The sequence below is a fragment of the Carcharodon carcharias genome, chromosome 9 (assembly GCF_017639515.1).
Source record: "Carcharodon carcharias isolate sCarCar2 chromosome 9, sCarCar2.pri, whole genome shotgun sequence".
In the NCBI taxonomy this organism is placed as follows: Eukaryota; Metazoa; Chordata; class Chondrichthyes; order Lamniformes; family Lamnidae; genus Carcharodon; species Carcharodon carcharias.
The window spans coordinates 71,021,580-71,044,277 of record NC_054475.1 but is presented as its reverse complement, the minus strand read 5'-3'; the positions used below and the strand labels follow the sequence as shown (position 1 = coordinate 71,044,277).

General features: G+C 46.2%; 1 protein-coding gene across 1 annotated transcript in view; it reads left to right on the top strand.

The window, feature by feature from the left end:
• The window catches only part of LOC121281886 (nitric oxide synthase, brain-like), an 88,407-nt gene extending 67,757 nt beyond the window's left edge, over window positions 1-20,650 (top strand). The window contains exons 5-12 of the mRNA XM_041195009.1: window positions 5,483-5,676; window positions 6,628-6,797; window positions 7,626-7,836; window positions 12,380-12,467; window positions 12,639-12,760; window positions 13,613-13,761; window positions 16,954-17,148; window positions 19,073-20,650. Coding sequence (XP_041050943.1) covers window positions 5,483-5,676; window positions 6,628-6,797; window positions 7,626-7,836; window positions 12,380-12,467; window positions 12,639-12,760; window positions 13,613-13,761; window positions 16,954-17,148; window positions 19,073-19,198 — 1,255 coding nt within the window. The 3' untranslated portion in view covers window positions 19,199-20,650. The remainder of the gene's footprint in view (window positions 1-5,482; window positions 5,677-6,627; window positions 6,798-7,625; window positions 7,837-12,379; window positions 12,468-12,638; window positions 12,761-13,612; window positions 13,762-16,953; window positions 17,149-19,072) is intronic.
• Window positions 20,651-22,698: the final 2,048 nt, after the last annotated feature.

Below are 22,698 nucleotides of genomic sequence, written 5' to 3'. Positions count from 1 at the left end.
AACTCTCACACTGCGGGACAAAGCAGCAACTCACACACTGCAGGATAATCCAGCAACACACACACTGCGGGATAATGAAGCAAGTAACACGCTGCGGGATAATGCAGCAACTCACGCACTGCGGGACAATGCAGCAACTCACACACTGCGGGATAAAGCAGCAAGTAACACACTGCGGGATAATGCAGCAAGTAACACACTGCGGGATAATGCAGCAAGTAACACGCTGCGGGATAATGCAGCAACTCACACACTGAGGGATAATGCAGCAACTCACACACAGCAGAACAATGCAGGAACTCACATGCTGCGGGATAATGCAGCAACTCACACACTGCGGGATAATGCAGAAACTCACACACTGCGGGATAAAGCAGCGACACACACACTGTGGGATAATGCAGCAAATCACAAAATGTGGGATAGTGCAGCGACACACATACTGTGGTATAATGCAGCGACACACACTGCAGGATAATGCAGCGACACACACACTGTGGGATAATGCAGCGACACACACACTGTGGGATAATGCAGCGACACACACACTGCGGGATAATGCAGCAAGCAGCACACTGCGGGATAATGCAGCAACTCACACACTGTGGGACACTGCAGCAATTCACACAATGCGGGATAATGCAGCAACTCACACACTGCGGGATAATGCATCAACTAACAAACTGCGGGATAATGCAACAACGCACACACTGCGGGATAATGCAGCAACTCACACACTGCAGGACAATGCATCAACTCAAACACTGCGGGATAATGCAGCAACACACACACTGCGGGATAATGCATCAAGTAACACACTCCGGAATAATGCAGCAACTCACACACTGTGGGATAATGCAGCAAGTAACACACTGCGGGATAATGCAGCAAGTAACACACTGCGGGATAATGCAGCAAGTAACACATTGCGGGAAAATGCAGCAACTCACACACTGAAGGATAATGCAGCAACTCACACAGCAGGACAATGCAGGAACTCACACGCTGCGGGATAATGCAGCAACTCACACACTGCGGATAATGCAGAAACTCACACACTACGGGATAAAGCAGCGACACACACACTACGGGATAATGCAGGAACTCACACACTGCGGGATAAAGCAGCGACACACACGCTGCCGGATAATGCAGAAACTCACACACTGCGGGATAAAGCAGCGACACACACACTGCGGGATAATGCAGCAACTCACACACTGCGGGATAATGCAGCAACTCACACACAGCAGGACAATGCAGGAACTCACACACTGCAGGATAATGCAGCAACTCACACACTGCAGGATAATGCAGCAGGTAACACACTGTGGGATAATGCAGCAAGTAACACCCTGCGGGATAATGCAGCTACTCACACACTGAGGGATAATGCAGCAACTCACACACTGCGGGATAATGCAGCAACTCACACACTGCGGGATAATGCAGCAACTCACACACTGCGGGATAATGCAGGAACTCACACACTGCGGGATAAAGCAGCGACACACACGCTGCCGGATAATGCAGAAACTCACACACTGCGGGATAAAGCAGCGACACACACACTGCGGGATAATGCAGCAACTCACACACTGCGGGATAATGCAGCAACTCACACACAGCAGGACAATGCAGGAACTCACACACTGCAGGATAATGCAGCAACTCACACACTGCAGGATAATGCAGCAGGTAACACACTGTGGGATAATGCAGCAAGTAACACCCTGCGGGATAATGCAGCAACTCACACACTGAGGGATAATGCAGCAACTCACACACTGCGGGATAATGCAGCAACTCACACACTGCGGGATAATGCAGCAACTCACACACTGCGGGATAATGCAACAACGCACACACTGCGGGATAATGCAGCAACTCTCACACTGAGGGACAAAGCAGCAACTCACACACTGGGGGATAATCCAGCAACACACACACTGCAGGATAATGAAGTAAGTAACACACTGCGGGATAATGCAGCAAGTAACACACTGCGGGATAATGCAGCAAGTAACATGCTGCGGGATAATGCAGCAACTCACACACTGAAGGATGATGCAGCAACTCACACACAGCAGGAGAATGCTGGAACTCACACGCTGCGGGATAATGCAGCAACTCACACACTGCAGGATAATGCAGCAACTCACACACTGCGGGATAAAGCAGTGACACACACACTGCGGGATAATGCAGCAACTCACACACTGTGGGATAATGCAGCAACTCACACACTGCGGGATAATGCAGCAACTCACACACAGCAGGACAATGCAGGAACTCACACACTGCGGGATAATGCAGCAACTCACACACTGTGGGATAATGCTGCAACTCACATGCTGCCGGATAATGCAGAAACTCACACACTGCAGGATAAAGCAGCGACACACACACTGCGCGATAATGCAGCAACTCACACACTGTGGGATAATGCAGCAACTCACACACTGCGGGATAATGCAGCAACTCACACACAGCAGGACAATGCAGGAACTCACACACTGCAGGATAATGCAGCATGTAACACACTGTGGGATAATGCAGCAAGTAACACCCTGCGGGATAATGCAGCTACTTACACACTGAGGGATAATGCAGCAACTTACACACTGCGGGATAATGCAGCAACTCACACACTGCGGGATAATGCAGCAACTCACACACTGCGCGATAATGCAACAACGCACACACTGCGGGATAATGCAGCAACTCTCACACTGCGGGACAAAGCAGCAACTCACACACTGCAGGATAATCCAGCAACACACACACTGCGGGATAATGAAGCAAGTAACACGCTGCGGGATAATGCAGCAACTCACACACTGCGGGACAATGCAGCAACTCACACACTGCGGGATAAAGCAGCGACACACACACTGCGGGATAATGCAGCAACTCACACACTGTGGGATAATGCAGCAACTCACACACTGTGGGATAATGCAGCAACTCACACACAGCAAGACAATGCAGAAGCTCACACACTGCGGGATAATGCAGCAACTCACACACTGCAGGACAATGCAGCAACTCACACACTGCGGGATAATGCAGCAACACACACACTGCGCGATAATGCTTCAAGTAACACACTCCGGTATAATGCAGCAAGTAACACACTGCGGGATAATGCAGCAACTCACACACTGCAGGATAATGCAGCAAGTAACACACTGCGGGATAATGCAGCAAGTAACACACTGCAGGATAATGCAACAACTCACACATTGCTGGATAATGCAGCAACTCACACACTGCAGGATAATGCAGCAAGTAACATACTGCGGGATATTGCAACAACTCACACACTGTGGGATAGTGCAGCAACTCACACACTGCGGGATAATGCAGCAATTCGCACACAATCAGATAATGCAGCAACTCACACACTGCGGGATAATGCAACAACTCACACACTGCGGGATAATGCAGCAAGTAACACCCTGCGGGATAATGCAACAACTCACACATTTCCAGATAATGCAGCAACTCACACACTGCAGGATAATGCAGCAAGTAACATACTGCAGGATATTGCAACAACTCACACACTGCGGGATAATGCAGCAACTCACACACTGCGGCATAATGCAGCATGTAACACACTGCCGGATAATGCAGCAACTCACACCTTGTTGGATAATGCAGCAACTCACACACTGCAGGATGATGCAGCAACTCACACACTGCAGGATAATGCAGCAACTCACACACAGGAATAATGCAGCAACTCACACACTGCGGGATAATGCAGCATGTAACACCCTGCGGGTTAATGCAGCAACCCACACACTGCAGGATAATGCAGCAGCTTACACACTGTAGGATAATGCAGCAACTCACACACTGCGGGATAATGCAGCAGCTGACACACTGCGGGATAATGCAGCATGTAACACACAGTGGGATAATGCAACAACGCACATACTTCGGGATAATGCAGCAACTGACACACTGCAGGATAATGCAGCAACTCACACACTGCGGGATAATGCAGCAACTGACACAAAGCGGGATAATGCAGCAACTGACACAAAGCGGGATAATGCAACAACTCTCACACTGCGATAATGCAGCATGTAACACACAGTGGGATAATGCAACAACTCACACACTGCGGGCTAATGCAGCAACTGACACAAAGCGGGATAATGCAACAACTCTCACACTGCGATAATGCAGCATGTAACACACAGTGGGATAATGCAACTCACACACTGAGGGATAACGCAGCAACTCACACATGTGGGATAATGCAGCAACTCACACACTGCGGGATCTCTAACTTCATCCCATCAGTTCCATGAGACTCCATCTTGGGAGTTTTCTGCTGCGAGGTATCTGATCAAATGAATGGCCTCAATTTCTATAGCACCACTCACAGCCTCAGGACACCCCAAAGCAACTCCAGCCAAAGTTTTACTTCAAGTATATTCTTTGCTGTATTATGGGCACTACAAGTAGCCAATTCACGCATAGCAATTTCCCACACAGAGCAATGAGATACTGAACAGATAAACTGTTTTTCATGAAAGTTATTTAGGGATAAATGTGAGCTGGAATGCCATGGAGAGCTCCTGCTCCTCTTCAAAATAGTGCACTGGGGTCTTTACAGGCATCTGAGAAACAGACTGAGGCCTCTCCAATTTAAATGATGGCACCTCCAGCACTGCTGCGCTCCCTCAATGCTGACCCTCCAACAGTACAGCACACCCTCAATAATGACCCTCCACAGTTCAACACTCCCTCAATACTGACCCTCTGACCGTGCAGCACTCACTCAGTACTGACCCTCCGACAGTGCAGCGCTCCCTCAATACTGACCCTCCACAATGCAGCGCTGCTGCAATACTGACCCTCCGACCGTGCAGCACTCACTCAATACTAACCCTCTGACAGTGCAGGACTTCCTCAGCGCTGATTTTCCAACAGTGCTGCACTCCCTCAGTACTAACTCTCTGACTGTGCAGCGCTCCCTCAGCACTGACCCTCTAACTGTGCAGCAAACCCTCAGCGCTGACCCTCTGACTGTGCAACACACCCTCAGTGCTGACCCTCTGACTGTACAGCACACCCTCAGTGCTGACCCTCTGACTGTGCAGCACACCTTCAGTGCTGACCCTCTGACTGTGCAGTAATCCCTTATAGTGTTTACTTGGTGACTGCAGTTTCCCAAATGAAGACCTTGATCTACATGGTCCACCTTTTGGTGTAAGCTAGCCTTTCCCCATACTCTTGCTGAAAATATAATGCCTCTGCCAATCATGCTCCCAGACCAAGCATCTTCATGATCAATCCACGGGATCCTTCCTTCTCTTGACTGATGAGGAACTTGAAGATGGATGATCAGCTCTTTTGAAGAGCTAGCACATACATAATGGGCTACTTGGCCCCCTTCTGTGCTGTAAGATGCTCAGATCTATTTGCACCTTGCCTTTTTTAAATGTTTGTATTTTGCCTGCAGTCGATCAACCATCCTGGTTTGTCTTCAAATTGGAGACACACAGGAGCTGAACTATGTTCCTGGAGATCATGTGGGGATCCACCCAACCAATCAGGAGGAGCTGGTTGAGAAGGTGATGGAGCGGATGGAGGAGTTGCCAGCTTTTAATGACGTCATCCGTGTGGAGACATTACTGGAAACGCAAACCGAACAAGGTGAGACTATCAAGTTAGTTCTTTCTTCACCACCTTAACATCATCCGCAAGTTCCCCACCAAGCCACTGACTGGTGAGTCAGTGAAATATATCACCGCTCTTTAACTGTCGCTGGGCCAAAATCTTGGAACTCCCTCTCTAACAGCACTGTGGTGGTAGCTACACCACATGGACTGCAGCGGTTCAAGAAGGCAGCTCACCACCACCTTCTCAAGGGCAATTAGTGATGGGCAACAACATCACCAAGCTAGCGATGCCCACATCCTATGAAAAAATTTTTTAAATCCTGTTGCCTCTCCCACCTCAACCTGCTGAAACCCTCCATTTGTTTCCTTGGGACTCGACTATTCCAACACAACCCTGGCTGCGCTCCAACATTCACACTCTGTAAACTTCAGATCATCTAAAACTCTGTTCCCCATGCTTTCCTTGTACCAAGTCCCAATCCGCTATCTCTCTCTGTACTCACTGATTTACATTGGCTTCCAGTCCACCACTGTAAAATGCCCATCTGTTTTTAAATTCCTCCATGGCCTTGCCCCTCCCTTTCTCTGTAATCTCCTCCAGCCCCATAACTCTCCAAGTAATCTGTGCTCTAATTCTTGCCTCTCGAGCATCCCTGATTGTAATTGCCCCATCATTAGCAAACATGCCCTTAACTGGCGAGTTCCTAAGCTCCAGAAAAGCCTTTTAAAATCTCTCTGCCTCTATACGTCTCTCTACCCTTGATGATGCTTTTGAAAACCAATCTCTTTGGACAAGAATTTGACCATCTGCTCTAACATCGTCTTTGGTGGCTCAATGTCAAATATTGTTTGTAAGCTCCAGAGGAACACTTTAGGATATTTTGATGTGGAAATGCCAATACATAAATTCAAGTTAGTGTTGTTGCTCTATCTGAATCAAACACTGAACAGTGATGGGCAGTAAAGAGCTTCTGTTTGTCTTCAGGACCCCAGCGTAAGTGGGTGTCGGAGAAGCGGCTCCCACCCTGCACAGTGTTCCAGGCACTCTCACATTTCCTCGACATCACAACACCACCGTCCCCTGAACTGTTAGAGTCCTTTGCAGAACTCGCAACAGATCCCAAAGAGAAGAAAGAGCTGGAAGAATTGACTCAGGTAAAAGAGCGAGGAGACAAGAGAGGAGACGGGTCACTCCCTGTCAGGCCAGAGTGAGGGAATGGGTCACTACCCATCGGGGACAGAGCGGGGGGTGCAGGTCACTCCCCATCGGGGACAGAGAGAGGGGACGGGTCACTCCCCATCGGGGACAGAGAGAGGGGACGGGTCACTCCCCATCGAGGATAGAGTGGAGGGGCGGGTCACTCCCCATCGGGGACAGAGAGAGGGGACGGGTCACTCCCCATCGGGGACAGAGAGAGGGGACGGGTCACTCTCCATCGGGGACAGAGAGAGGGGACGGGTCACTCCCCGTCGGGGACAGAGAGATGGGACGGGTCACTCTCCATTGGGGACAGAGAGAGAGGACAGGTCACTCTCCATCGGGAACAGAGAGAGGGGACGGGTCACTCCCTGTCGGGGACAGAGAGAGGGGACGTGTCACTCTCCATCGGGGACAGAATGAGGGGGCGGTCCCCGTTGGGGACAGAGAGAGGGGGCGGATCACTGCCCGTCGGGGACAGAGAGAGGAGAGGGTCACTCACCATCGGGGACAGAGAGAGGGGATGGGTCATTCTCCATCGGGGACAGAGTGAGGGGGCGGGTCACTCCCCGTTGGGGACAGAGAGAGGGGACAGGTCACTCCATCGGGACAGAGTGAGGGGATGGGTTACTCCCCGTTGGGACAGAGTGAGGGGACAGGTCACTCCATTGGGACAGAGTGAGGGACAGGTCACTCCTTCTCTGAGGGGACTTGATGCTGTCTATCAGTTGTTTGCTGCCTGTCTCCTCCTTGCTGCTTCTATTTAATCTCTGTTTCTGATTCAGGGGACACACAAGTATGAAGATTGGAAATGGGAATGTGTTCCTACTATCGCAGATGTCCTTGAGGAGTTCCAGTCTGTCAGAGTGCCAGCAAGTCTGCTCCTCACCCAACTCCCTCTGCTTCAGCCTCGATATTACTCCATCAGCTCATCACCTGATGTCTATCCATCTGAAATTCATTTAACTGTTGCAGTTCTCAAATATCGAACCAGACGTATGCAGCCTTCATTAAACTTGGCCATTGACTCCCCCCCAGCGCATGAGTCTCCTCTAGTACTGACTTGCCCCAGGACTTGGTCTCAATGGGCATTAACTCTCCCTAGAGTATAAGGCCCCTATGGGCACTGACTCTCCCCAGGGTAGGGGTCCCCACAGGCGATGACTCTCCCCAGGGTAGGGGTCCCCACGGGCATTGTCTCTCCCCAGGGTAGGGGTCCCCATGGGCACTGTCTCTCCCCAGGGTAAGGGTCCTCATGGGCACTGACTCTCCCCAGGGTAAGGGTCCCCATGGGCACTGTGTCTCCCCAGGGAAGGGGTCCCCACAAGGACTGCTGCAGAATGTTGAGGTCCAGGTTTTGGAGCCCGAGCGGTGGCTGGAGTCATTGTGGTGCACCCGTGAGGCTGAGAGCTACATGGAGAGCTGGTCACAGCACAGCTTAGGAGCTGGAGGCAGAACAGAAATGGCTGACTGTCAGACAACTAGGCAGGTAGTGCAGGGGCCCCATGGAATCCCGCTCATCAAACAGTTTTCCAATTTGAATACTTGTGAGGGCATTGGTTCTGCGGAGGAGCACAGTCAGAGCCAAGTTTGTGGCTCTGCTGTACAGGAGGGGAGAAAGACGAGGGGAAGAGCAGTAGTAATAAGGGTTTTGTTACTCAGTGGAACAGACAGGTGTTTCTTTGGCCGTTGAAATGACTCCAGGATGGTATGTTGTCTCCCAGGATCAGCAGCTGCAGGACATTCTTCTGGGGGAGGATGATCATGTTGGTTGTGGTCCACGTTGGTACCAATGACTTAGGAAAGGGGATGAGGTCCTGAAAGTAAACTTTAGGGAGCTAGGAAAGATACTGAAAAGCAGGACCTCTAAAGTAGTAATTTCAGGATTACTCCCAGTCCCACATGCAAGCGAGTATAGAATAAAGAAGAATTGAGCAATTAAACACATGACTGGAAAGCTGGTGTAGGAGGGAGGGCATCAGATTTCTGAGGCATTGGGATCGGTTCTGGGGAAGGTGGGACCTGTACAAGAAGGACCATCTATACCTGAACAGGACTGAGCCAAATACACTCGCAGGGAGATTTGCTCATGCTGTTAGGAGGGGTTTAACCTAGCTTGGCAGGGGTTTGGGAACCTGAGGGCAAATTCAGAGCAGGGAACAGGAGATGGAGAATTAATGAGTGACTCTGAAAGACAGAATCAGCACAGGTTATAGGTGTACAGCACAGGAATTTGGCAGTGTTAAAAGGTATATATGTAAATGCAAGGAGCATAATTAATAAAGCCAATGAGCTGAGGGCAAAGATATATACATGGCAGCATAACATCATCGCTATAATGGAAACTTGGCTTAAGGAGGGGCAAAAATAGCAGCTCAGCATCCCTGGATACAGGGTTTTCAGACAGGATAAGGAGGGGGATAAAAATAGATGAGGTGCAGTATTATTGGTTAAAGAATCAATTACAGCTGTGAGAAGGGATGTACTAATTGAAGCATCAAATGAGGCCATGTGGGTTTAGCTCAAATGAAAAAAAGGGACAGTCACACAGCTAGGAGTGTAGTATAGACCCCCAAATAGTGGAAGGCAGTTAGAAGAGCAAATATGTAGACAGATTTCCAAGTGTAAAAACAATGGGGCTGTTGGGGACTTCAACTACCCTAATGTCAATTGGGATACGAACAGTGTGAAGGGCAAAGTGGGTGCAAAATTCTTGAACTGCATTCAAGAGAACTTTTTTAGCCAGTACATAACAAACCCAACGAAAGGGGGCACAATTCTAGATTTAGTCTTAAAAATTGAAGCTGTGAAAGTGGATGAAGTAGCAGTGGGGGCCATTCTAGAGACAGTGACCATAACACAGATAGATTTAGCACCATTATGGAAAAGGACAAAGATAGAACAGGAGTAAAAGTTCTGAAACAAAAACAAAAATTTCTGGAAAAACTCAGCAGGTCTGACAGCATCTGCGGAGAGGAACACAGTTAACATTTCGAGTCCATAGGACTCTTCATCAGAACTAAAGAAAAATAGAAATGCGGTGAAATATAAACTGGCTGGGGGGGGCGCGGTGGTGGGACAGGTGGAGCTGGATAGAGGGCCAGTGATAGGTGGAGGCAAAAGAGAGATTACCAAAGATGTCTTAGAAAACAGGGTGTTGACGGTGGTGATATTAGCTAAAAGATGTGCTAATGGTGACACTAAGGGTAGAAAGCAGGACGAGCAAGGACGGATGACCCTAGTGGGGGTGGGGTGGGGGAAAGGGATCAAAATAGGCCAGAGTTGGAGATGAAACAATGAATAGAAATACAATGTTAAAAGAATAATAGAATAGGTGGGAAAAGAAAAGAAAATATATATATATAATATATAATAATTATTAGAAAAAAGGGGGATTGGAAAGGGGGTGGGGTTGGAGGAGAGAGTTCATGATCTAAAGTTGTTGAACTCAATATTAAGTCTGGAAGGCTGTAAAATGCCTAGTCGGCAGATGAGATGCTGTTCCTCCAGATTGCGTTGAGCTTCACTGAAACATTGCAGCAGGCCAAGGACGGACATGTGGGCTTGAGAGCAGGAGTAAAAGTTCTAAATTGGGGGAAGACAAATTTTACAAAGCTGGGAAGTGAACTGGTGAGAGTGGGCTGGGTACATCTATTAGAAGGGAAAACCGTCAAATCAATGGAAGGCATTCAAAGACGAGATTCTCCAGGCATGGTGTAGACATGCCCCCACTAAGAAAAAGAGTGGCACTGCCAAATCTAGAGCCCCCTGGTTACTTAGAAGTATCCAGGCCAAGATAAAGCAGAAAATGAAAGCTTATAACTGTAGAAAGCCTAGAGGAATATAGAAAATACAGGGGTGAAGTAAAAAAAAACTAAGAAAGCAAAGAGAGGATACAAAAAACTATTGGCAGGTAAAAATCAAAGAAAATCTTAAGATTTTTTACCAGCACATTAAGAGCAAGAGAATAACTAAGGAAAGGGTCGGGCCTATCATGGTCACTTGTGGGTTGATGCAGAAGATGTGGGCAGGGCTCTCAATGAATACTTTGTCTCTGTCTTCACTAAGGAGAGGGATGATGCAGACATTCTAGTTAAGGAGGAGGAGTGTGAAATATTAGATACAATAAACATAGTGAGAGAGGAAGTACTGGAGGGACTGGCATCCTTGAAGCTGGACAAATCACCAGGTCCGGATGGATTGTATCGCAGGCTGTTGAAGGAAGCCAGGGAGGAAATGGTGGATGTTCTGAGGATCATTTTCCAATCCTCACTAGATACAGGCGAGGTCCCAGAGGATTGGAGGTCTGCGGTAGCATTATTTAAAAAGGGTGCGAGGCATAGGCCAAAAAATTATAGGCCCGTCAGTCTGACTTCAGTGGTGGGCAAATTATTGGAATCAATTCTGAGAGACAGGATAAACTGCCACTTAGAAAGACTCACCAGCCACTCACATTTTCAATATCTACTATGCAACAAAACTTTATCACAATATTTTAATACCTGAAAAATCTCAGAAAAGCACCAAGATAGAGCGGTATATTACGTATGTGGACAAAAGGACAAGATTGAAATCAATAGAAAGACTCTTGAGAATCATGTGCACTGTGAGCCCATTACACACTGCTGGCAGTTTCACCCCACAGATCCCATTCACTGCAAACCTCCAGTAGCAACAAAATAAACGGAACTCCAGCCATGATTCTACCCTCTGTTCACAAAATAATGATGAAAGGCCATCTAGCCCAGCTCATCTTTCAATGTGTCGGGTTATGGTCAGAAGGCAGGGGAATGGCACTAGATGAATTGCTGATTTGGAGAGCTGGTGGAAACACAATGGGCCGAATGGCCTCCTTCTGCACTGTCAAATTCTGTAATAGTGCAATGAGAAGCAGCAATCAGTAGAGTCATCAGACTTGCTGATCAAGAAAACACAGCTACAATTGTGAATCATTCAGTCTTTGTCCTCTGGCCTGTTAAAAGTTGTATTGCACAGACTCACCTGAGGACTCCAATGCTTCTCACTGACAATGAAGACCCACATTGTTCAATCATTCCACTTTGTTACTCAGGATTAATTTGATCTTTCTACCCTGAGATTACAAATAAAGTAGAATCCAATGTATGAAATAATTGCATTGAATGATATCATGTACCCAGGCAGGAGAAAGTCTGGTGGACTTCTACTTCTACAGAATGGAAAAGACCTTGTGCAGTTCAAGTAGTCTTCACAGCACAGGTCATCCCAAAGCACTTTGGAGCCAATGACTTCCTGTTGAAATGTGGTCACAGCAGTGAAACTGACGGTTCTGATTTATTTTTATAGTGAGTTGGCCATGAAGCTGCCTGAAGGTCTTTCCTGCTCTCAGCAACCGTACAGTTCAGATAAACTGTCAGCTGCTGAAAGCGGTGGCCTATAGACTGTGTAATGTAATTGCACCTACACCATCCTCCTCACAGTTCACAATACTTCCAAGCACTGACTCTCTCCAGGGTACAGGCCCACATGTGTTAACTGTATTTTTTTGAAATCTTTTCAGGTGACCAGGGTCCAGTGCGACATGGAGTGTGCTCCTCCTGGCTGAATCACATCAGTCCTGGTGACACTGTTCCATGTTTCATCAGAAGGTAGGAGTTCAAACAGAAAAGAACATATAACATCCCTGCCCATTCCCCACCCCTTACACTTGAAGCTGGAACATTGACACTCTGGTGTCATTGTGGAGGGAGAGGTGGTCACAGCTGCCACTCTGAACTGCTACACCTACATTTATAGATGTGACTCTGTATTGTTTCTAGAGCTCCACTGTTCCACCTGCCATCTGATATTTCTGTCCCGTGTATGCTTGTGGGCCCTGGGACTGGGATTGCTCCTTACCGAAGTTTCTGGCAACAGAGATTGTATGAGATTGAAAACCAAGGTTTGTGCATACCATCTCACCAAACCACTGAGAGGCATGGTCCCTCTCAGGTCACCATCGCTGTCCCTCATCCCCCCTCTCCCTCAGTTCCTTCCAAACCTTCGACTATCCTTCAATCTCTGAACTCTCCCTCATTTCCCTTACCCTCAGTTCCCTCTCCCCCTCTCTCTTCTTTCCACACATACCATTTTTTCCTCCTCTCTCAGCCCCGTCACTTTCTCTCTGAAATCCACCTGCACAAGCACTCTCTCTCTGATATCCATGCTCACTCATTCACCCTTTCTGTTTTCCCTCTCTCCCCGCCACACACTATCATACACATTCTCTCTCTATGAATGCTGCACAATCTCTCATGCACAACACTAACTTTCTTCCATCCCCCACTCTCTCTCTCTCCCTTTGATGCCTCTTTCTGATCATCTCCCTCTCCATCTCATTTCCCCCATGATCTCACTCCGATCCGTCTCTCTGATCCCTCTCTCTTTCTTTGTCTCTCTCTCCCCCTCTCTCTCTGATCCCTTTCGCGCTCTTTCTCTCTATCTCTGATCCCTCTCTCTCTCTGATCCCTCCTTTTCAATTCCTCCCCCTCTCTCTGAGCCCTCCCCCTCTCTCAGCCCTCCCCCTCTCTCTGAGCCCTCCCCTTCTCTCTGATTCCTCTCTCCCTCTCTCTGATCCCTCTCTCTGAACCCTCTCTCCCTCTCTCTGAACCCTCCCCCCCTCTGAACCTTCCTCCCTCTCTCTGAACCCTCTCTCCCTCTCTCTGAACCCTCTCTCCCTCTATCTGAACCCTCTCTCCCTCTCTCTGTGACCCCTCTCACTATTGTTCTTTGACCCATTCCTCCCTGAAAGCAGGATGGAAGCCATGTGCAATGATACTGATCTTTGGATGCCGTCACTCTCAAATGGATCATCTTTACAAAGAAGAAGTGATGGTGGCGAAGGAGAAGGGAGTTTTCAAAGAAATTTACACTGCATACTCAAGAGATCCAGGTTGGAAGAAGGTAAACAGGGAATCAGATAGAGGGTGTGAGAACAGCAGGAGAGTGGAACAGAGCTTGTGAAAGAGAGAAAGAGAGGGGGACAGAGTGTGTGATAGAGATGGAGAGAGAGAGAGAGAGAGAGGAGAGAGAGAGACAGAGCATGTGGTAGAGAAAGGGGGAGAGTGGGACAGAGCATGTGATAGAGAGAAAGAAAGAGAGAGTATGTGATAGAGAGAGAGAGTGAGTGGGCCAGAGAGTGTGATAGAGAGAGAGAGGAAGAGAGTGGGGCAGACCATGTGATAAAGAAAGAGAGAGAGAGAGACAGATAGACAGAGAGCTTGTTTATTTTTATATTCATTCATGGAATGTGGGCTTCGCTGGCATTTATTGCCCATCCCTAGTTGTCCTTGGGAAGGTGGTGTTGAGCTGCCTTCTTGAACCGTGACAGTCCATGTGATGTAGGTACACCCACAGTGCTGTTAGGGAGGGAGTTCCAGGATTTTGATCCAGCAACAATGAAGGAACGGCCCATATATTTCCAAGTCAGGATGGTGAGTGACTTGGAGGGGAACTTCCAGGTCATGGTGTTCCCATCTATCTGCTGCCCTTGTCCTTCTAGATGGCAGTGTTCATGAGTTTGGAAGGTGCTGTTGATCATCTTTACAAAGAAGAAGTGATGGTGGCGAAGGAGAAGGGAGTTTTCAAAGAAATTTACACTGCATACTCAAGAGATCCAGGTTGGAAGAAGGTAAACAGGGAATCAGATAGAGGGTGTGAGAACAGCAGGAGAGTGGAACAGAGCTTGTGAAAGAGAGAAAGAGAGGGGGACAGAGTGAGTGATAGAGATGGAGGGAGAGAGAGAGAGAGAGGAGAGAGAGGAAGGTGCTGTTGTTTGGTGAGTTCCTGCAGTGCGTCTTGTAGATGGTACACACTGCTGCGACTGTGCATCGGTGGTGGAGAGAGTGAATATTTGTGGATGGGTGCCAATCAAGCAGGCTGCTTTGTCCTGGACGATGTCAAGCTTCTTCATTGTGGGAGCTGCACATCCAGGTAAATGGGGAGTATTCCATCACACTCCCGACTTGTGCCTTGTAGATGGTGGACAGGCTTTGGGGAGTCAGGGGGTGAGTTACTCGTCACAGCATCCCTAGCCTCTGACCTGCTTTTGTAGCCACAGTATTTATATGGCTCGTCCAGTTCCATTTCTGGTCAATGGTAACCTCCTGGATGTTGATATTGGGGGATTCAGTGATAGTAATGCCATTGAACATCAAGGGGCAATGGTTAGATTCTCTCTTGTTTGAAATGGTCATTGTCTGACAATTGTGTGGCGTGAATGTTACTTGCCACTTATCAGCCCAAGCCTGGATACTGTCCAGGTCTTGCTGTATTTGGACATGAACTGCTTCAGTTTCTGAGGAGTCGTGAATGGTGCTGAACATTGTGCAATCATCAGTGAACACTTTCACTTCTGACCTTGTAATGGAAGGAAGGTCATTGATGAAGCAACTGAAGATGGTTGGGTTGAGGACACTATCCTGAGGAACTCCTGCATTGATGTCCTGGAGCTGAAATGACTGACCCCCAAGAACCACAACTATCTTCCTTTGTGCTAGGTATGACTCCAACCAGCAGAAAGTTTCCCCCCTGATTCCCATTGACTCCAGTTTTGCTAGGGCTCCTTGATGCCACACTTGGTCAAATGCTGCCTTGACGTCAAGGGCAGATGGTCTCACCCCACCTCGGGAGTTCAGCTCTTTTGTCCATGTTTGAACTAAGGCTGTAATGAGGTCAGGAGCTGAGTAGCCCTAGCAGAACCCAAAGTGCTGCTTCACCGCATTGTTGATAAGCCCTTCCATCACTTTACTGATATTCGAGAGTAGACTGATGGGGTGGTAATTGGCTGGGTTGGATTTGTCCTGCTTTTTGTGTACAGGACACACCTGGGCAATTTTCCACATAGCCAGGTAAATGCCAGTGTTGTAGCTGCACAGGAACAGCTTGGCTAGAGGTGCGGCAAGTTCTGGAGCACAAAACTTCAGTACTATTGCCAGAATATTTTCAGAGCCCATTACCTTTGCAATATCCAGTGCCTTTAGCCATTTCTTGATGTTACGTGGAGTGAATAGAATTGGCTGAAAATTGGAATCTGTGATGCTGGGGACCTATGGAGGAGGCCGAGATGGATCATCCACTCGGCAATTCTGGCTGAAGATGTGCTGGGCTCTCCCATGATTGAGGATGGGGATATTTGTGGAGTCTTCTCCTCCATTGAGTTGTTTAGTTGTCCACCACCATTCATGACTGGATTCGGCAGGACTGCAGAGCTTAGATCTGATCCACTGGTTGTGGGATCGCTTAGCTCTGTCTATCACTTGCTGCTTATGCTGTTTGGCACACAAGGAGTCCTGTATTATAGCTTCACCAGGTTGATGCCTCATTTTTTGGTATGCCTGGTGCTGCTCCTGCCATGCCCTCCTGCACTCTTCATTGAACCAGGGTTGATCCCCTGGCTTGGTGGTAATGGTAGAATCAGGGATATGCTGGGCCATGAGGTTACAGATTGTGTCTGAGTACAATTCTGCTGCTGCTGATGGCCCACAGTGCCTCATGGGTGCCCAGTCTTGAGTTGCTAGATCTGTTTGAAATCTATCCCATTTAGCACCATGGTAGTACCACACAACACGATGGAGGGTATCCTCAATGTAAAGATAGGACTTCATCTCCACATAGACCGTGCGGTGGTCACTCCTACCGATACTGTCGTGGACAGAGGTATCTGCAGCAGGCAGGTTAGTGAGGATGAGGTCAAGTATGTTTTTCCCTCTTGTTAGTTCCCTCATCACCTGCCGCAGACTCAGCCTTTAGGACTTGGCCAGCTCAGTCAGTAATGGTGCTACCGAGCCAGTCTTGGTGATGGACATTGAAGTCCCCCACCCAGAGTACATTCTGCGCCCTTACCACCCTCAGTGCTTCCATCAAGTGGTGCTCAACATGGAGGAACACTGATTCATCAGCTGAGGGAGGACGGTACATGGTGATCAGCAGGAGGTTTCCTTGCCCACGTTTGACCTGATGCCATGGGACTTCTTGGGGTCTGGAGTCATATGATAGAGAAAAGAAGAGATTCTGGCACAGGGTTTCAGATTATGAACACTTCGCCTGTCTAATTTTTTTGGTTGATTTATTCTACTTGTTGTTTTCATCCCCTAGGTGTATGTACAGGAAATCATTCAAACTCAGCTACCTGTTGAGCTGTTCCACATCTTGAATTCAATGAAGGGACACCTGTATGTTTGTGGTGATGTTACGATGGCTCAAGAGGTTGCAAAAACTGTCCAAGAAATTATTGCTGCCCAGGGAGATATGAGTTTAAATGATGCAGCAACTTATATTGCAAAGCTGCAGGTAAGAGAGCTACTTATCTGCCAACTTATCAAGTGGCAATATTAAAGTGCTGTAGAGAATGATGAGAGGGAAACAGGTGATTTGATCAGACTGTAAACAGGTGACCAGTTTCAAACTAACAATCTTCAAGCGTGATTTGAGATTGAAAGGAGGTTTTGCATCACTGACTGGTGAATGTGGATCAGAATCAAATGAGGTGCTTTGTGCTGCCTTCTTAGAAGAGCAGCCACAGAAATATTTGCTGGGCAGCAAGATTAATCATAGAAGATAGAATCATGCCACACAGACAGAGACCATTCTGTCCTCGTGCCTGTGCTGGCCTTTTAAAACAGCAGCCATGCTTAATCACATATTGTCCTTAGTCTTGTTAATTCTGTCTAAAATTATTGATGGAATCAGCTTCTGGTGTCTCCCAGATCCTGACAACTCTGAGTGAAAAATAATTCCCCTCATCTCTCCTCTGGGTTTTTGTCACCAACTTTGAAATGATGACCTCTGGTTACTGAGCCACTCACCATAGTTTCTCTCTGTCTAATCTGTCAAAACTCACTATTTTCAGAACCTCGAGTCGGTCACCTCTTAACCTTCTCTGTTCCAAAGAGAACATTCCTAACCTCTCCACATAACTGCAATTTCTCAGGCCTGCTAACATTTGGGTAAAACTCCTCTGTAACCTTTCTAGGCCCCTTATATTTTTCCCGAAGTGTGCAGACCAGGACTGTCCACAATATTCCAGCTGAGGTCTAACCGGTGATTTATAAAGCTCTAACATAATCTATTTGCTTTTATATTCTGCCCATAAACTGAAGTGATCCATATCCTTTTTATTCCCATCTTATCAACTTGTCCTGTCACCTTTAATGATTTGTGTAAATGGACACCAAGATGTCTGTGTTCATCTACACTTTTCAAACAATTCCATTTAGAGTGTTCTGTCTTTCTATATTAATCTTCCCAAATCACATTTCCCACTTCTCCACATTAAACTTCACCTGGCATTCTTCTATCCATTTCACCACCCTGAAGCCTATAAACTATCCTCATCATTAACTGCCATTTTACTGAGTTTAGTTTTATCTGCAAGTTTTATACTGCTGCTCATAAAACCAAACTCTAGTTCATTTATAATAATCACAAAGGCTAACGGACTCAACACTGATCCTTGGGGGAACACGGCTACAAACATCTGTCTGGCAGCAACCTTAGCTACCTGTTAACAAGCCAATTCCTTATGGATCCCCTGACTTTTCTCTGAATTCCAATGCTTTCCATCTTCTTGCTAAGCTTGTTGACTGCATTCCAAAAGGGCCATTTCACAAAATTTCAGCAATGAATTCAACAAGGTTAGTCAGTCACAATTTTTCCTTCACAACTTGGTTGTCTTTGATTAACCCATGCCTTTCCAAATGAAAAATTATTTTGTCTCTCATAATGGTTTCCAATAACTTCCCCACTCAGGATCCATGGATAGGAAGAGGCTGTTTGGTCTCAGGAGTAGTGGAACCTGAGTCTTTGCAAAATAGGAGGCAGAGTGCCTATAAACACCAGGAAGTTAGAGTTAATGTAGAAGTTGAAGCATGATTAGAGTAAATGGCAGAGCCAAGGTGCCATATAGTCTCCTCTTCTTCCTATTTCTTGTGTTCTTCTATGGAGGTGGAGAAATATTTTGCTGTTTTTTTCTGTATTCTATTCAATGATTGGTGAAAATTTGAAGAGCTTTTTCTCAAGGTTAAATGGGTGGGTGGAGTCAATAATAGGAAGAAACGCACATGTGCTGTGGGAGAAGAGGTCTTGACATTTATTGTCTGGATCTATCTACTCTTTCCTTCTGTTCTACTGTGTGTTTTTGTCCTTTCCATTCACAATGCACCTGTCACAATCCTAATTAGTATTAGTGATCTGGTATTTTGTTCATTCCCTGTAGGATGAAAATCGCTACCATGAAGATATATTTGGAGTAACGTTACGAACCCGGGAGGTCACCACAAAAATCCGATCAACATCTTTGACATGTTGGCAGGGAACAAAGTCAATGATTGGCTCTGCTTAACTCATTGAGATAAGCAGTTTTTGCCTGAAAATCAAAACCTTTCGCAAAGGAATCAGACATTTTTGGACTGTCATTAAAGCAGTAGTTAAATACATCTGCAGAATTTTACAGCCAACACTTTCAGCATTTGGTATTGGGTGCATATGAGGGAATGTTACAACCTATTATATAGAATGATACAGGATTTCTGAATGTTAAAGCTTGTCTTTCCACTGGATATTGTCTGATAATTACTTGTCACTATATTTTCAAGTGTATCCCAGTGTATTTCAGAAATAAAACTTATACAATGTTCATTTCCCAAAACAAGATTTTCTGAGGGTTAAACTGCTTCAGTGTCCAAAATATGCAGTTCTCTTCCTCCCACCCCCCTCAGCATCTCTTGCACCTGTGTCCCTTAGTCCTTGTGCCATTTGCTAATGGACACACCTTTTCTTACACTGACTTACAAGTCATAATTTTGTACCGTTCTTTTGAATCTCCCCTCAATTTTCTTTGCTCCAAGGAAAATAATCAGTTTCTCCAACCTAAGCTTGTCACTAAAATCCCTCATCCCTGGAAGCATTCTGGTAAATCTTCTCCGCACTCACTCAAGGACACTTACACCCTTCTTAATGTGTGGTGACGAGAACTGGAGACAACATCAAAACAGTGGAACATCACAAATCAATGCTTACCTCACTGAGATAAGCATTTGTTGCCAGAAAATCAAAACTTTTCACAAATGAGTCAAAAATTGTTGGACCTAGCCACAGCTTTATAAACATACAACATAAATACCAGGACTGTCCTTACATCCTTTCTTGAATAAGGGAGTCACATTTGCCACTTTCCAATCACCCGGCACCTTCCCCGTATCTAATGAAGATTGGAAGATTATGAAAAGCACTTGTAATCCCTCTACCCCTACTTCCTTTAGCAACCTGGGATGTAAGCACACACTAAGTATATGCAGCCTTTCCAGTACCTCCTGCTTATCAATTTTCACCTCATCCATTACCTCTACCATCTCCACTTCCTTATTTTGTCTTTTTTGCAATGTTCCTGTTTGTACCTGAAACATCACCTCCTTACTTATCACCCATTCTTTTGTTACACTTTATCCAACCAGTCATCTAAAGCAGTACTTACAGCTAAACCAAATGCATTTAGTCGGAGGGCTTAATTACATTTCAGTGCAAGATCAGTATCATGAGGGTTTAGATCTTAATCAAATCCCAAGTTCCACGTCCCACGTTTATCCTTTTCCACCTGACAATTCATATTTTTCTGTTACGTATACAACTCCATATATGAGAAATGTTCATGATTTTCTCCATTATCAGTAACTATAGATTTAACAAGCTCTTATTCCACTCAGCAGTATAATTCTCCAACTCTAGCTTTCTGAAAAGGATGACATTTTCTGTTGAACTAACCTGCTTTCAATTGATTAAACTTCTCTGAAATCTCTGCCTCAGTCTGCAGTCTTTTAATTTGGTTTACTGGTAACTAACTGATCAGTGTATTAAGCCATAATTCAATATTTCAGTGGCCACTGTATTGAAATAGATTTTTACAGGCAAAAATTGCAGGTTATTATTAATACAAAGGAATGAGAAATCCCCGGCAGTTTAACAACATTAGCCGACCTTGGGATCATAGAATTCACCCTTTTGTGAGTGAGGCTTTGTTGGCTGCTGAAGCATTATGCCAGTTTGATATCATTCCAACACATGTTACCCATTGGATTTATGTATATCAAAAATATTATTCATAACACTCACACTCACTCTGATTCTCTCTCTCACAGACATCCAAAGGGGCACCCTCACTCTCACACCCTCAGATGCACAAAGGGACTCCCTCACTCTCTCTCACACACACAAACACACACAAAGGGACAAGCACATGCACAAATGGACACCCTCACTTAGACATTTCTGAAGCATTCTATTGTCTTGGGGCATTTACAGTAAACGGCTTCTGCAAAGGACACCATTAAAATTCACTTATTTATCAACCAAAACCTGTTTGTCCATTCAGACACTCTGCCCTACCTTCTTCAAAGGTAACTCACGTTCACAATGTAGAAATGTATGAATGCAAACAGCTTTTCACACATTTACACAATACAACTGCTAACACTTTTCAGGGTGAAACTTTCAATGACATTCATCAACTGACAGAATTCCAGCTCCAAATGGAAGCTTCAAGATATAGAAAGTGACACAGAAATGAAACCACAGGTTTCTCTGTTTCTGCACCTGCTATTGGAAAGCACATGGTTAGATACGGATTAAACTTCATTATAAATTGTCTCCATCAAACCCTCCCAGGGCATGTACAGCATGATTTTAACACAGAGTAAACCTCTATCAACACTGTCCCCATCAAACACTCTCAGGACAGGTACAGCACAGGGTTAGATACAGAGTAAATATCCCTCTGCACTGACCCCATCAGACATTCCCAGGGCAGGTACAACACAGCGTTACATACTGCGTGAAGCTACCTCTACACTGTCCCCATCAAACACACCTGAAAGAGCTAAAAGGAGAGGGAAATAGAGAGAGAGAGATGGTGACTAATATCCTCAAATGTTACTCTTTCTGCTGCAACAGACACATGAAGAATATTTGTAGTCTCCGTGACTGAAGTAGAGCACTAATGACATCCAACATGGTGGAAGAGAGTGATAGAAAAGAGATAGGGAGAGGAAGAGAGAAAAAGAGAGAGATGGAGAGAGGCAGAGTGACAGAGGGATCAGGAGAGATAGCAGTGCAGAGAGTAACAGTGAGGCAGTGAGGAAGAGAGATAAAGTCAGGTTGACAGCAAGTGTCAGGAGAGCCTGAGACACTTTCAAAGCAGGGGAAAGGGTTTAAAATGGAGGAATGTTTCTTCTCCATCTTTAAGTGGCAATCCACACTGACATGGAAAGGATGGGCTCATGGACAGAAAACAGAGTCAGAATAAAGAAGTCATTTTCAGCTTGGCAAGCTGGTGCTAGTGGAGTGCCGCAAGAATCACAGCTAAAGCTGCAGCTATTTACAGTAGATATCAATGACTGAGATGAAGGGAGCAAGTGGAATATTTCCTGGATAAAAGAAAAATACTGCGGATGCTGTAAATCTGAAACAAAAACAGAAAATTGCTGGAAAAACTCAGCAGGTCTGACGACATCTGTGGAGAGAGGAAAAACAGAGTTAACATTTAGAGTCTGTATGAAGAAGAGTCATAACTCGGTTTTTTCTCTCTCCACAGATGCTGTCAGACCTGCTGAGTTTTTCCAGCATTTTCTGTTTTTGTTTATGTTAATATTTCCAGGTTTGCTGACAATACGATGTTAGGTGGGAAAGAAAGACCAAAGAGGCTGCATTAAGGGATATGGACAGGTTCACTGAATGGGTAAGAAAGTGTAGGATGAAATATAATGTGAAAAAATGGGTTTCACTTTGGGAGGAAGAATAGAACAGCAGAATTTTTTTGAAATGGTGAGAAGCTATTAAACGTTGTTGTCC